The sequence below is a fragment of the Helicoverpa zea genome, chromosome 15 (assembly GCF_022581195.2).
Source record: "Helicoverpa zea isolate HzStark_Cry1AcR chromosome 15, ilHelZeax1.1, whole genome shotgun sequence".
In the NCBI taxonomy this organism is placed as follows: Eukaryota; Metazoa; Arthropoda; class Insecta; order Lepidoptera; family Noctuidae; genus Helicoverpa; species Helicoverpa zea.
Window position 1 is genome coordinate 2,570,674 of NC_061466.1, and position 16,145 is coordinate 2,586,818.

The following is a 16,145-nucleotide window of genomic DNA, read 5'->3' on the forward strand; positions in this document are numbered from 1 at the left end:
TATCTTCAACATTGAAGTTATAGTAAAATGTAGGTTTTAAAGAATCCAAATTAAAATTGCAAAACTGAATTCTATGCAAGTTATTGATGGCATCTAACTGATTCATCAAGGGCCAATATATAAATAAATAAATAATAAAATAAATAAATAAATCTGTGTTTTTTATACATGAATTTTTATAGACCTAATTAGCTCGAAAAATTATTTGTTCATCATATTTAAGCTATAATGAAAAATGACAATACTTTTACGGACATGATTTATTAAAAAATCATTAATTTTACTTTGAAAATATCTGAATAGAGTGGAAATGAGAATAAAAACTGAAATTTTACTTAAGGAACTAAGTTTCCTTACAATGAGCAAAATATAATTGTTGATTTTTACATAATTTTATTAATAATTGATATATAAACAGTTTTTGATAACATAGAACAATAAAACTAATCAGATTAATTTATATTTGGATCAGGTTCCTCAAATCTAACGTCATTTTGTTGAAAGTAAAGTCCACATTTATTTAAACAACATTTTTTATTTCGATTATTTATACATTAAAAATATTATATACATATTATATATTTCTCCTTCTTCGTAGTACTATAGGCGGGGTTACAGCTCACCATTTACGAGCTCCTTTGATGCTTATTTTAACCAACAGCCTTAGAAAGAGATCACTAATTAAAAACAACTAAACGTTTCGATTATCCTAATTTGAATAGTTAGGGTACTCCATTACCAATATAAATTTCAGTTCTATTACTTAAAATATTTCTAGCTTAAACTTAGTGGAGTCAACCTTACTTTCAACAACATGACGGCAGATAATATTTTAGCCGAAACTTCATCGTCAATAAATTTCACAGGGGTATGCCGAGTCAGGTGGAGTGTAGCTGAACGAGTCAATTAGAATTAGAGACTCTTCTGCTGTTGAACCGATCAGGGTAATCTGAAACAAATAGAAGGTATGTTAATTTATTATTTTGGCTTAACAATTGCATTAAACCCACAGGAAATAATACAGAATATTACTGTACTTCTCACGTCTATACTTCTAATAGGTATGTTAAAAAGGAAACATTTTTTGTTTTCCGATTCCGAACATACATGATTATGATACTATACTGAGAACTGATATTTATCTGATTAGGAATAATTATTATATCCATGATAGGTAGCAATAAGCAGGCGTAATGTTACAATATCAATATAAAGGATCTAAGAATTAATCGACGTTTGCTTTTAATTATTTATTAATCGTCTTAAAAAACCGGCCAAGTGCGAGTTATACTAGTTCATTTTAACGAGCAAAGAGTTACCTTTGTTATATGTTAGTCCCCTGAATAATTATTTTATTCTAGTTTTCAGGAGTTTTTCATGTAGGGCGACCATAATACGTCATATCATATGTGAAAAATTCACCTGCCTAACTATCACGGTTGATGAGACGCAGCCAGTCAGTCTGTCACTAGGACAGGATGGACTGCGAAGTCACAGTAATAGGGTTGTCTTTTTATAAGATTGTAACATGAACATTGAACACACTAAAGGGCATTATCTATACTTACATAGCCATCAAAGATTGAGAAGTCATTGACAGTAACTTCCAAGGAGTTCCATCCTTCCACGAAATTAGAATTACTGGCGTAATACATTTGGAATCCAGCCACCGTATCCACTCCACCAGGAACGACTTTTTTAGCCAAAACAATTACGTAATCTAGTTCTGAGGCCGATTTCAAGTAAGCATTTACTTTTACTACACCACCTGGTATCATTCTGAAGACAAATGAAGATACGCAACTAGACGTTTCGTTGGGAGAAATAAAAGTGTTGCTCTCAGGATTTAAAGTTTCAACAGTCAGAGAATGGTAATCTCCCAAGTGCCATGAAGCATATCCATTGCATAATACATTATTGGTATCAAACGAATTCTCGAAGTTGTTTTCGAAATTGTATGTGACGCATTCTTTGCCTGTTCCAATAGGAGCAATCGTCACTGGTGTGGATGTCGTAGTCTCAAAAATCTCGTCTTCATATATTTTACATTCATCTCTTGCAATAGATGGCGAAATATATCTGAAGGAATCAACCAAGACTATAGAATCTTCAGATGCCAATCCAAGGAAGGATACCTAAAAAGAGAACATTTATATTAATAAAAGAAAAAATATAATTAGTTGTGTCCATAGAATGCAACAGTTATTTATATGAAACTAGTAGTTTAATGAAGAATAATAATTATTAAATTATGCCAAGTTGTTGTTAAACGTTCCCTGATAATTTTATTCAAGCAAAATCTTGATATTAAAATCGATTATATTAAGATTTAAAGATCAAATCTAACTTGATACCAAGCTATTAAAATTCCACGACGGTTTTATGACAAGCTGCTTTGTGGAAATCTCCATACTAGAATCATTTATTTTGAATTGATTCAGTTATCATGGAATACAGCTATACTATTATTATTTAAAACAACTCTTTGACGAAGTTGCTGTTTCTCAACATCTTCCATTTAAAGTTAAATAACACCAGTTACATTAAAAGTTAAACTTACGTATGCTTTGAATGTGCCGACTCCCAATAGTTGAATTTTCAATGATTGCCAACCGTCGGTATAGGTTCCATCTAATGGTGTGAGCACTGAACTACCAATCACGACATCATTGGCTTCGTCTTCAATTTTACTCACGAGTACAGCTATTTGGTCACTGTTAGACCCTGACTCCATATATACGTTAACTTCTACAATACCGCCTGCTGTTACTTCGAATGGGAATGAGGAAATACAACTGATTTCAGCTTGTGGCGTAATGAACTTAAGGCTCTCTGAACTTGGTTGTTCGATGGGCAAAGTACTGTACTTGTTTAAATCCCATTGCGTGAACCCTGTACATAATCCTCTGTCACTGTTGAATAGGACGTCGAATTCTGTTTCAAAATTGTACGAAACGCAGGGTTCAGATTCTGTCTGTTCTGGCGTTTCTATGGGACTGCTGGTCACGAAGTCCCCATCGTAGACGTGGCAGTCTTCGTCGAATGATGGCGGGATGTATCGGAATGAGTCGATTATGACTTTGGAACCTGGTGACGCTACTCCTAGGAAACTCACCTGAAAGAAATAATACAATCGTGATTAAAGTACTACCTTAATTTGAACTCAGAAGTAACTTTTAAAATACTTTTCCATGTGGCTTTATATAAGACTGATTAAGCATATTTTATAATTTTATTTTACTTTCTTGTTGTTAATACGTCATGTTTTGTAGATGAAAGAATGTATTTGGTTTCTTTCTTTCTTCATATGCTGAAAACTCTGCTTGTTTTTTTGTCACGTCGTTTCATACCATTTAATGACTAAATAGATGATAAGTTTCGTTTTCATAGTTTTTGAATCTATCAAAATATATGGATGTACATAGAGCGATTTAAACGATATTTTCAACTTTTGTTGAGGCTTTAATTGCGAAATATGAAGGTAGGTATTTAACGATCCCTCGACCTTAGAATGTGACACGATGAAAGTACACCTAACATTTACCTACAAGGATTATACGTATTTTATGATAACGAAATATATTTATATTTTTTACTGATTAAGATAACAATTATTAATTTAGGGCTTATTCTCTTAAGATTGGGTTGAAGTGTGCAAAACCCATTTTTAATCTTTTAATCTACTGTAACAAAGACCAATAAAACATTTTACCTATGGACTGCATATTTGTCAATTTTATATAAGGTTATATTATGCTGATATACCAATTAAAGTTAATTTAATTAATAGAAGCAAATTATATATTGCCTCTAGAGCATATGATATAATGTATTTTTCTATTGATATTTTTGGATATTTATGTTGGTACATGCCCATAACGCTTTAATGTATTGAAATTGAATACATACAAATTGAAATTCGTTTATCAGTGAATGTGAAAACTGAAAAGAATTATAAAAGCCAAACTTACGTATCCACTAAATATTCCGGTCCCAAACAAATCTATTCTTAGTACGTGCCATCCATCAAAGTAATCTTTCTTCAAGGGCGTCAAAATGGAGGTTCCAGTGACGACATTGTTGCCACTCTTCGCGACTTCGTTAGCAAGCACCACGATTTGGTCCCGAGTCGATGTGGACTCCATGTAAACATACACCTCCAGAATGCCAGACGACTTCATCTCGAACCCGTACGAAGACACACAACTCAGGTTCTCATCAGGCGTTATAAACAAATCAGTGTCGTGATGCGGACTCTGCAGTTCCAGGGAACTATAGTTACCCAACCTCCAGGTAGCCATTCCAGCACACAAAGTATTGCCATTATTGAAACTGTCATAAAAGTTAGATCCGAAATCGTAAGTAACGCAATTTTCACATTTTATTGCCGAAATTGCTAACAGCAAACTGAATATTAATTTAACGTATTCCACCATGTCTGACACTTACACACAACTGATGTTTTCAAGTGTCTTGTACATGTGGTAATTATATGAATATTAAAGTTATCGTGGATAAGATTATATTATTATACGTATCCGGCACATTGATAAACTGCAATTGTTTTCTTTTTATCTTTGACTAGTACTTTGCTCGTCGGATTTGATTGCCATTTCGACATCGTGTTCAAAATATATATTTTGTTTTACTAAAGTAGAAACTAAAATAAATTAAATTCTTTAATCTAATTTCTTATTACCTAGTCCATGTAAGATGTAAGTTTTCAGTCAGCCAACAGTTGGTCCGGTGATTGGAACCATATTTTTTTAGTAAAATCGTGCTTTCAGTCAAAGTTTGTAGTCGGTCTGATACCGGCAAAATACCTGATCGCTGTTATGTGCACACTACCATACACCTCCGTGCTTATCAAACGCCCGATCAAACTGTCTTCGCGAGTCTGCAATGCGCGAGTACTCTAACCTATATTATTCCAACTATACTTCAACACAATTTTTCGATAGACGGACGGACGCCACACGCATTTTCACTAATATTTATCGAAAATATGCAAATTATTATCTTTTGTTGATATTTATTTAAGAACAATTATTATTTGCAGGAAGCGACTACCTGATTTTAATCGATATTTTCTGCGAAAGGTCTGGGAAAGCCAATATTGTTTGTATTTTGACGGATTTCTGATACCTACGATGCATTCAGGTTTTTCCTGTTCGAGTTGCGCGAATTGTTTTTGAGGAAAAATGTCAGGTCAGTTTTCTATAGAAGTTTTACAGCAGAAGTCTATGTTTCTAAAAGTAGACTGGTGTCACGTTTAGCGTGTGGACGGTTTAGATTTCAAATTAAACCCCACATAGTGAACATAAAAATTTATTTCAAGGTCGCGATTCGAATGCCCGTCAGCAAAAATTAATTTCGTTATATGGAGGTAAAGCGCGCTAGCACTGTCCTGGCTTCACGTGGAGAGATGTCCGGTGATGACGCTCAGCCGAGGAGGCGCTTCAGGGTGGACGACCCGCAGATGGTGATGCAGTATGGTAGAGGGTAATCGGTGCACGGTGCCTCTCGGTGCCTGTCGACGTTCGGCCAACGGATCAGCCGTGGCCCGGAATTTAAGCCGAACTTTGAACCCGAACTTTGGACCCTGGAATTCACGTCCATTCAAATAAATGTCCATTTCTGATTGTCCTCCTCTGACTGTGTTTGCCGCGGAAGCAGGAAGCAGAAGCTCAGTGCGCTTAAGGCGAATGTGTGCAAATTCACAGTCAGAATCGGAGTTTACAGAAAACAGCTGAAATGTAATTTTATATAAAATGTATAAAACATATAAAAAAAATAAGATGCAGGGATAAGCAAATGAAAAGAATAACCCTGACTGCTTATGATGATGAAAAAAGGCTACAAATGATGCTACAATGTGCAAAGCAAGAAAAGATGAAATCTGCAAGTCATTTGCCAACGGTCACCCAATAGGTGGGTGGTAGCAATTACACGAATTGTTCAACACTTACCCAATACGGGGAGATGCACTGATTCTACAATATAGAGAATAAGTTAAACGAAGTTTGAAAAAATATGTTTTCAAAATTATAAAATAAAACCGTTAAGACCACGATTAACGTCACGCACTAAGGACTGGCAAAAGTGAGTACTTGTAAGGAGCGCGTGAACGTGTGTCTTCCGTGATGATATTTTAAAAATGGTCGGTTCGCTAATGCAGCTAACGAAACTCACGGAACACGCCCGTGAATGAGTAGCGAACGAATCCGATTTGCATTAGTACAGCAGTCCAGGTAAAAGAATCGAAACCATATCACAATGACGTGAAGTCGAATTTGGCTCAACTTGCCGTTGCACCGATACAGATAATGACTACGTACTGTTTGTTTTTTAAGTTTTAACTAAGTTACAATTTTTTATTTCTAGACCCAAGTTGTTATAATAAATATGAATTTGAAAATACGTTAATCAGTTTAGTAAAAGAAATAAATAATACTTAATTAACGAAACAAATAATTGTACGCGTTTCTAAACGCAACCGTAGGTAGACATTACATTAATTTATTTATTTTTCTACCCACCTTATATTAAAATTTTGATTAAAAACAAAAGGCAAGTATTTTAAAACGTTGACATTAACGTAAAACGTTACACTGGTTTTGAATAGTCGGAAGCTTGCGCAGAATCACGTAGTGCCAGATTTTAAAATTTCGGTAGGTATTTATTTGCCTGTGTTTCGTTTAAAAGTTTTGATCATGAAACAGGTTTCACTTTGAATTAGAATTTGTGGTCTTTTACATCCATTTAAATTTTCGATTATAATACCGCGATGTAGAAAGCAAGGGGAAACTACTACATTAATTATCCCATGAAAGCTGTATGATGGACAGAAATAAAAATAAAACGAGTTTGCCTAGAGACCCGCGTAGCGACCGGCGCTCTGAGCTTTCCGGGGTTGGGGGTGTGAAATTGGCTACCGGCCATGGAGATACAGGCGACCAGGTGTCCCATGGAAAACACGCTACTGGAAGGAGCTTAAAGCTAAGAAAACAACTGCTTTTTGGAACCTGGAATGTCAGAGGTCTATTAGAAAAACACAAGCTTCCTGTGTTGGAGAAAGAATTAATGCGATGCAAACTAACAATAGCAGGATTAAGCGAAACACATTGGAAAGGAAGTGGTCATTTTGATTCTGGAAATCATACCATCTATTTTTCCGGTAATGACAAGAGCAGCTTTTCTGGGGTGGCAATTGCGATTCCAAAGATATGGAATGGAGCAGTATTGGGGTACAACCCAATAAGTGATAGGCTCATATCAATAAAACTCAGTGCATCACCGACTCCCCTGAATATTATACAGGTATATGCTCCCACGTGCTCTTCTAGTGATGAGTCATTGGAGGATTTCTACAAAGACCTCGAATCTTCTATGGCTACAATACCCAAAAGAGAGCTGCTACTCATCATTGGAGATTTTAACGCCAAAGTGGGGGATACGACTATGGATGACGGAATTCGTAACATCGTTGGAAGGTATGGTCTTGGTGTCAGAAATAAGAGAGGAGATCGCCTAATAGAATTTGCAGCCAATAATAGCTTGACTATCATGAACACAACTTTCAAGCACCATCCAAGACGTTTATATACCTGGACATCTCCTGGAGGTCAGACGCGAAACCAGATAGACTTTATTCTAATAAGATCAAGATGGAGGAGCTCTATAACTAACACGCATACCTTACCTGGTGCAGACTGTGAGACGGATCATGAACTGCTTGTCGGTAAACTAAGACTTAAATTGCAAAAAGTAAGAGCGACAATAAAACCTAGACGTATGCAGATAGTGGATAAAAGCTCCTTTGCAGCATCAATTGAGAATAAGCATTCAGTTTGGAGTGCGGATACTGGAGATTCCAATGCTTTGTGGTTATCTGCAAAAAAGTGTGTGGTGGATGCAGTAAATGAGTCGCAACCTACTGATAAAACAGGTAAACGACAACATTGGATGTCAGCAGACACTTGGCGTTTAGTGGAAGAAAGGAGACAGCTGAAGGCTAGCGGAGTGACTGGTGCCGAATTAAACGCTAAAACATCGGCTGTACAGGCTGCTACTCGCAGAGACCGCAATATGGCGTTGAGCAAAATTTGCGCAGAACTGGAGCAGCATTCTGATAGGTTTCAAACCAAAGATCTCCATGATAAGGTGCGACTGATAACTCGCCAATTTAAACCTAAGACTTGGGCAATTGAAAACGCGCGTGGTGTAACAGTTACTGAGATCAAGGACATTGCTAATGTTTGGAGGAAATATTGCAGATCTCTGTTCGCAAATAACTCGAAGACAACTTACCAATGTCCTCAGTACTACAGTGGAGACAGGGAGCCCAGTATCTTGCGGGATGAAGTACGAGCGGCAATACAACATTTAAAAAGCAATAAAGCAGTGGGCGTAGATGAGATCCCAATCGAAATATTTAAGGCAATGGGAGAAACGGGAGTGGATTTTTTACATACCATCTGTTGCAAAACATGGCAGACAGGCATCTGGCCGGAGGACTGGTCTCGGTCAGTATTTATTCCCTTGCACAAAAAAGGTTCCACCAAAAACTGCAACAACTACAGACTCATCTCGCTTATATCACATGCCAGTAAGGTATTGCTTCATATCGTCAATACACGGCTTCAAGCATATCTATCGAGCCAAATCGCATCAGAACAAGCTGGATTCGTGAAGGGGAGAGGAACGCGAGAACAGATACTTGTACTACGGCAAATAATTGAGAAAGCCAGAGAATTTAACACACCACTTTTTGTATGCTTTGTTGACTTCCGTAAGGCTTTCGACACCGTCATATGGGAGTGTCTCTGGAATGTTTTGGCACAAATGGGAGTACCGGATCATCTCATATTTCTGTTAAAGAGGCTTTATGAAGACGGTACAGCAGCAGTACGTGTAGATGACGTACTTTCGGACACTTTCAAGACAGAATCTGGTGTTCGCCAGGGGTGTATACTGTCGCCACTACTTTTCAACATATACACTGAGTATATCATGCGCATTGTCTTGGATGGATGGGATAAAGGTGTGTCAGTGGGGGGTCGAGTGATAAATAACTTACGATACGCTGACGACACTACGCTTCTTGCCAAATCTAAAGAAGATCTAGAAGAACTCCTTAATCGTCTAGAAACTACTAGCCTCCGATTTGGGCTTGCGCTAAATAGAGACAAGACGAAGGTAATGATAGTGGACCGAGCTGGACAGGAAAATATAGATGTAGCAAATATAGCCAACTGCAAGGTTGTGGACCGATATATTTACCTTGGTTCCACTATCACAAATGCTGGAGGTTGCGAAGAAGAGATCAAGCGTAGATGCACCATCACTAGATCTGCAGTGGAGCGGCTTGAGAAGATTTGGAACGACAGGAGAATCACAAAGACCACAAAGGTTCGGCTGATGAAATGTCTAGTTTTTCCGATCTTTCTTTACGGAGCTGAAACTTGGTCTTTGAGAAAGCAGGACCGCCAGAAAATCGATGCCCTGGAGATGTGGTGCTGGAGACGATTATTAAAAATACCCTGGACAGCATTCCGCACCAATAACTCCATCCTCAAGGAGCTTCGCATTCGTGACAGGTTGTCGTCGATAGTACAGTTGCGAATTTTGAAGTTCTTTGGGCACATTTCTCGAAATGAGAACTCAATGGAGAGGCTTGTAGTGCAAGGCCGTATAGAAGGCACAAGACTGAGGGGTCGATCTCCAACCCGCTGGATCGACCTCATTAAAGCTACAACAGAAGCGACTGCGGTACAATGTGTTCGCGATGCCGAAAACCGGCAAAAATGGAGGGGCATCGTGCGACGTGCAGCGGCCCTAAAGGCTCCCGACGATAGTGCGCCGCAATCCTGCCCATCAACAGCCACGACCACTCTGTCAAGAGTGCCCGACTGAGAAGAAGAAGAAGAAGAAATTTTCTTATCCGTGATTTTTAGAATACCTACAATACATATTCTGTCGTCTCATTGGGGCATGAGGCAATCTTAACCTTAATTAAATAATTCAGTGGGTCTTAGTATATTTCAGGTTTAATTAGATTTAGGTAATCTCAAATAGACGGTCAATACACTGCTGCACTACATTTTACCGCAATCTGTTTATGATAGTGTCTGCAATAGATAAATAAACACGTTCGAAGGTTACTTCCATTAGCATTAAAACGGTCAAATACTATTGCAGATTTTTATCGATAAGCATTATAAATAAAAGAAAATAAGTAGGCAGGTACGTCCGCAATAAAAATTATGTTTTTATAGTTTTTCTACATTTCGTAGAATTTGACGTCGTTTTATTTAGTTCAGTACCCTTTATCTTTTTGTGAATAGAACAATAACACTAAAAATATTCATTGATATCAAGTTAACGCACACTACTACTGCAAACAATAGTAGTAGTGTTTTATAGATTGCTGTTTGAAATTGTTTTATGCGTGGACTGTATAAAACGGTATGTAGTATAAAGTCTATGGATTGTTATTTCTTTGACCCCATTCCGTAAGGGCATGGAGCCACCCAGCATACTTTCACAATAATAGCACATGACCGAGTGTGTAATTTTGAGCGAAAATCCATAAATCACCGAGGGGTTTGTTTGAGAGGTAATCCGATGAATTCCGAGCGTGTCAGGCGGCCGGATGTAGGTGGCGCCCGCGCGTGGCGTCACCAACACTTCCGGTGGCGTGCCGAAGCCTTCGCTCTACCTATTTTGTTAGCCTATTTTCAAACAGTTTATCTAGAAGGGATGCATATACCATTTTTGTAACCGTTAACATATTACTGAATGACTTTCCTCGCACGAATGCATGTTACAATTCAAACGTCACTCAATTCGGTGCTTTTTTGGAGTTATAAATACCACATAAGTCATATGAAACAGGCTATATATCTGTTGGTTGTAAAGTTATTGGAATGTGATTAAGGTATAGTTTTTTTAATTTTTTACTTTGTTAACAATTTTTTAAAAGAGGTGGTATTGCGTCAGACCCTACGACTCAAGAACACAGGTTTAGGTGAGTTACTAAGACTTATTGCTTCTTAATCGTAACTAAGTATAATTGTCCAGTTAAGTATGATCGCGGGTTATAATGAGTTTTTTTTTTTTATTAATGATGAAAATACAGAAAAAATAACTGCGAACTATTTATTTATATAATAAATACATGTTTGACTGTACGTCATACAACTTTTACGATAACAATAGAATTCTAATACAATCAATAAAACTATATAGACTTTAGTTATGAATCAACTTTCGTTACGCTAGAATTACGACATGTATTAAACAGAATTAATCTATTGCTGATTATTATCAAAGTATAGAGTATGTACAGTGTACGCCGTGTACGTTACGTTCTTATATTATAAATTAACCATCTGAATCTTTATTTATTTAATGCAAGTTGTACATTATTTTATTTGCATTTCATGGTTACTAAACGACGTTTACATTATAATAATTTCTCACGCAGATATTATGTAGGTACCTAAATGAGATCTTGATGTATTTGTGTTATCTATACCTATGTGAATTTATTCCCTTAGGACTTGCGTTGTAATTTCGGGGAACAGCTTGTTTAAAGCAATAATTTCATTATTTTTTTATTAATTTTATTTTTAGCCATACCATATACAAAGTTTACTTAAATTAGCTGAGTAATACGGAATATTTTTGCCTTAGTCACAAAAACATATCTATACCATTTATCACTGATTATAAAGTAGCATCAATCATTTAAATTAGGCATAAGATTAATATTTTCAAATAGGTAATTGTAGTTTTCAAACCGCTTTTAAATACATTATGATCTAAAAGTTTACCTGACTCCGGACGACGAAGGTGTTAACTATTTGCATATTTAAAGCCCTAAGTTCCTTGATAATCGTTCAAAAACTTCTGATGCATCAAGAAGCTGAAGTTCTACATATTAAAATTTGTTTCACATTTATGAACTTAAGCTGTTTTTAGTATTTCTACACCACTGGATTCAAAAGCAAGATGGTTTAGGTAGGTGTGTGTCATTGTGTCACATGACTTGGGGTTATTGACGTTTATCGTAATCGATAGTTATCACAACGAACGCTATATTTCTTAATTGTTAGTACAATTGTATTGTATTGAGTAACAGCCAGTTTCTTCATCAAAAGTTAAAGCCAAAGTAAAAGTCAAAGTAATGTCTAAAGTAAAAGTAACGGTCAAATTCAATTTTTCTATTAGTTTTGCTGTCACTTTAGCCTTGAAAAAACGAATTTGACCGTTACTTTTACTTTAGGCATTACTTTAACTTTAACTTTTGATGAAGAATCTGGTCGTAAGGCGACTAGGGTGAAAAAAAAGGATACCTAAAGTTAGGAGAATGTTAGCATTCAGGCTTGAAGGTCAGGAAAGAATGGTAGTTTTGAACCTGTCCCAGTTATTAAACAATTATCAGTGACCGTATTTTTGCTGACAAGGTGACATACCACAGATGTGAAAAGTCCCTGCTTAATAGTATTCCTAAAAGATTAGATTTAATTTCAATTAATTGTTTGTATTGACGCAACGCAATCAATTAAATCTTTGATAATCATACTATCGTTCAATCTTGATTCGTTTTGAAGATTGCATAAATTAGATCGATGATAAGATTAGGCTTGAGACCAGTAGCCGTCATCGAAACGATGTTTTATATCCAAAACAGAAGCTATTATGGGAATTTGTCTTCTTCCCAGCAAAAACAAATAGGAAGTAGTAAAGAACGGACGTTTTTGGGGCTGTCTCGTGTTATTAAGGTTTTCGAAAAGTGCTGTTTTTCAGCCTATTTTGAATACATGCTTTTTGATATTGATTTTAGTTAAAGTCTCAATCGTTTTATTTATCGATTTTTGCATAAAGTGTTAACATATTTTATCCCAGAAATTAAAAAAAACGGCCTGAATTTATAGTAGTGAGAGATGTACACATACACAAAGTGATAGTATTTACGATAATTATGTATTAATTAGCTACTGATTGATATCGGTATTTGGTAAATACCTAAGCATGGGTATTATTTTTGCTTGTTGCTAAGCGTAGGTATTACGTATTTGATTACCGAAATCTTAGTTTCATGAGATATGAAGCACATCTTCACAGTCACTAGCTTCGTCCCTTTTTATGTCTCCTGTTCTTTCTATATATTTCATTTAGGTGTTACGGAAGTTTCCATTCCACATGGCACGAACGCAAATGAATCCCGACTCGAATCGACAACGGTCACAGCAAGGCGTGATATAAATCTTTCCTTATGCATTGCAGTACCTACGATGCAATTGGTCCTAGTCCTTTCGGATTAAGGAGAAATCAATAATCAGGTGATGCATTGTGTGTTGTTCTTTTCCAATCAAATGCGCAACTAACGTATTTTACCTACCTAGGTACTATTTAACGCTCATAAAATAGCGATTAGTCATTGAGCCCGTTGATAAGATCTTTTTTGATAACTATTGACTTCGAAGATACATTGATAAAACTAGGTTCCCAGTAATCGAATAAATCTTGAAGGAAAAGTCGATTTACTTATAATTTGTTGTTTATAATCGCAGTAATCTATATTATAATGAAACATTATCGATTTGGTCTATCGGGCTATGGTCTGGAAACCTAGAATCATAATATGAACATGGTACTATGAATTGAAGTTTGTAGACAATAATTGCAAAAACATAAAAACGAGTTCAATAATATCATGATATCCTACTTAATAAATAATTATAATAAAAGTTCCATTACTTTAAGTTGGACTTAAAATGCTAGTGCGCTTAATCTTTGGGGAAAATAAACAGATAGATTCTTGTCTCAATAGTTCTACACGTGGTTCCCAATTCTAAACCTTGTCTTGATAGATGTAGTAGGTAGAGGGTTTCACAATGATAGTGAGCCTGTAAATGCCCAAGGCAAAATACTCAAACATTTTTATATAAGAATATTTACCCATTTTCCCACAGACTCACAGACCTAATAATAATTATGTAAAAATACCAGTAAGCCAACTATCTCGAGACGAAAACAACGCAAGTGAGCAATACAAATAAATAGGTTCATGAATAATGCGATCTCTGAGGTAAGGTGTTTGCCTTGCTGACGACACTCGTTCCATTTGGCCACACTCGCCGCAGACTTAAACTCTCATTGTGGTAATAGCACATAGTTTATATAGTGAGTCCGACCGAACGGCGTAATGTCTTATAATATTTCATAGGAATTGCCGTCGGTAAGGTACGAGCGCCTTTTTGTGATTTCAACGATTTGCAGGTAAGCTAATTTAGTAAAGCGGTCGTTTGGAACAAATACTGTATGAGGTGGTTAATATTCATAGAATTGTTAATTTTATACGCCATAAAATACGAACTTTCATAGTACTCTCGCGCACAAAATTCAACTGCGAATCTCTTTGTTTGTATCATGATGATTGTGGTTGATTGTGACAATGTGTCTCATGAAATAACTACATAAATTGTAATCGTTCCGTGAAATACATATCTACTATTCAATTTTAATCATAAGAACCGAATGACTTGGTCTTTATTTGTGAAAGTGATTTTAATTTACCCTTGATGAAAAATTGATAGTGAATTCGCGATATAACCTATCAATCCATTTTGATCTGCAACTTCAAGGTTTGTTTTGAAAAGGATACCCACACCTATAAATAACCATAATATAATATGTGAAGGTATATAGAGACATTGATTTGAAAGCACCTCGTCACCGCTGCTGTGCCGTACGTGTGCATTTGTGCAACACCTGATTGGTCCGATTAGTCCGGGCCACAATTATGGTCACTTGTCATTGCACGCAGTTCAATTGAGGTGGTTACCAAATCACTATGCTTCCTGAAGACCACTGAAATTATACACCATTAAGGCATATGTCATATATTAGAATAAACTACTAGGTAGTTTGCAGCGGAAATGGATTAGGATTAACGTATTTACGTATTATAAATAATGAATATAATGATGCTTTAATAAGACTGATAGTGAATTAAACTAAAGATTATTCATTATACCCAACCTAGATTAGACAATTATGTTTTGTTTTCAACCATAAAAGTATCAGTATCTTAATACCTGCCTTCCGTTGTCTTTGTCTAGTCTGGTAAAAATATTTTATTTTTTATAGTTAAATATTCAGTCAACATCTTCAGTCTTAACGATTGTCAATTCTTTTAAAGCTGAAATAATATAACACATGTTCTTCCATAAGACTGATAAAAATAGAAAATAAGCATCAGAAATGTTTATGTCTAACTAATTACACAGAAAAAACAAGCTGTTAAAGAACACTCAAGCATACACAGTTTTATATCTTCTGAGATTCAGCTTGATTAAATTTTGTCGTGCACAGCGTAAAAACAGAACTGTCGTATATTTCTCGTTTAAATATCTCTCGGAAGCCGTAACAAATTGATCAGGGGAGACAATTCTATCAACATCACGTTGGGAACCGTTGAAAGTTTACGATGGACAGGTAATGTCGTTACGTCAATACTATAAATCCGTTTTAACACAGGTGAGCCTCTTGCCATATTAAAATGTAAATCACACGGACGATTAAATTTCAGGGTTGGAGAAGCTCCATAAGGGTTTTGAGTTATAAGAGGTAGCGTTTTTAATGTGCATCATTTTATGACGCATTATTGTTGCGTTTGATTTTTCAATCAGTCAAAGAGGCATGAATAAATTAACTGTACATCTATGTCTTCCCAAATATCCATACACAGCTACAGTTTCAAGGCCTTTAAGTTTTATCCAAAAAAAATTCACTTAATTTGTTTTTTTGAAGCTTCTGGAAGTTAAATACTGTTTTGTTTCCTTCCATTTCATCTAGGTATAACTTCAGTCACTCACAGTACACCCAATTCTTCTATGTTTTATCCAAAAAAAAATTCACTTAATTTGTTTTTTTGAAGCTTCTGGAAGTTAAATACTGTTTTGTTTCCTTTCATTTCATCTAGTATAACTTCAGTCAGTCACAGTACTCCCTATTCTTCTATGTACCTATTTCGTTTCATTAACGTTCATAATTTCAGTAAAATAAAACAAATGATTATACTTATTTATTCATCCCTATCCATTACCTGCAGCAACATCGCTGCAACTCATAAC

General features: G+C 35.9%; 1 protein-coding gene across 1 annotated transcript; it reads right to left on the reverse strand.

Moving 5' to 3' along the window:
• Positions 1–242: 242 nt before the first annotated feature.
• On the reverse strand, positions 243–4,506 carry LOC124636990. Its single transcript, XM_047173289.1, has 4 exons — positions 3,972–4,506; positions 2,561–3,115; positions 1,569–2,135; positions 243–949 (listed from the first exon to the last, which is right to left on the reverse strand). Exons 1-4 carry the CDS (start codon positions 4,434–4,436, stop codon positions 851–853), a joined length of 1,686 nt encoding a protein of 561 aa, XP_047029245.1. The 5' UTR covers positions 4,437–4,506; the 3' UTR covers positions 243–850.
• Between the last annotated feature and the right edge of the window lie 11,639 nt (positions 4,507–16,145).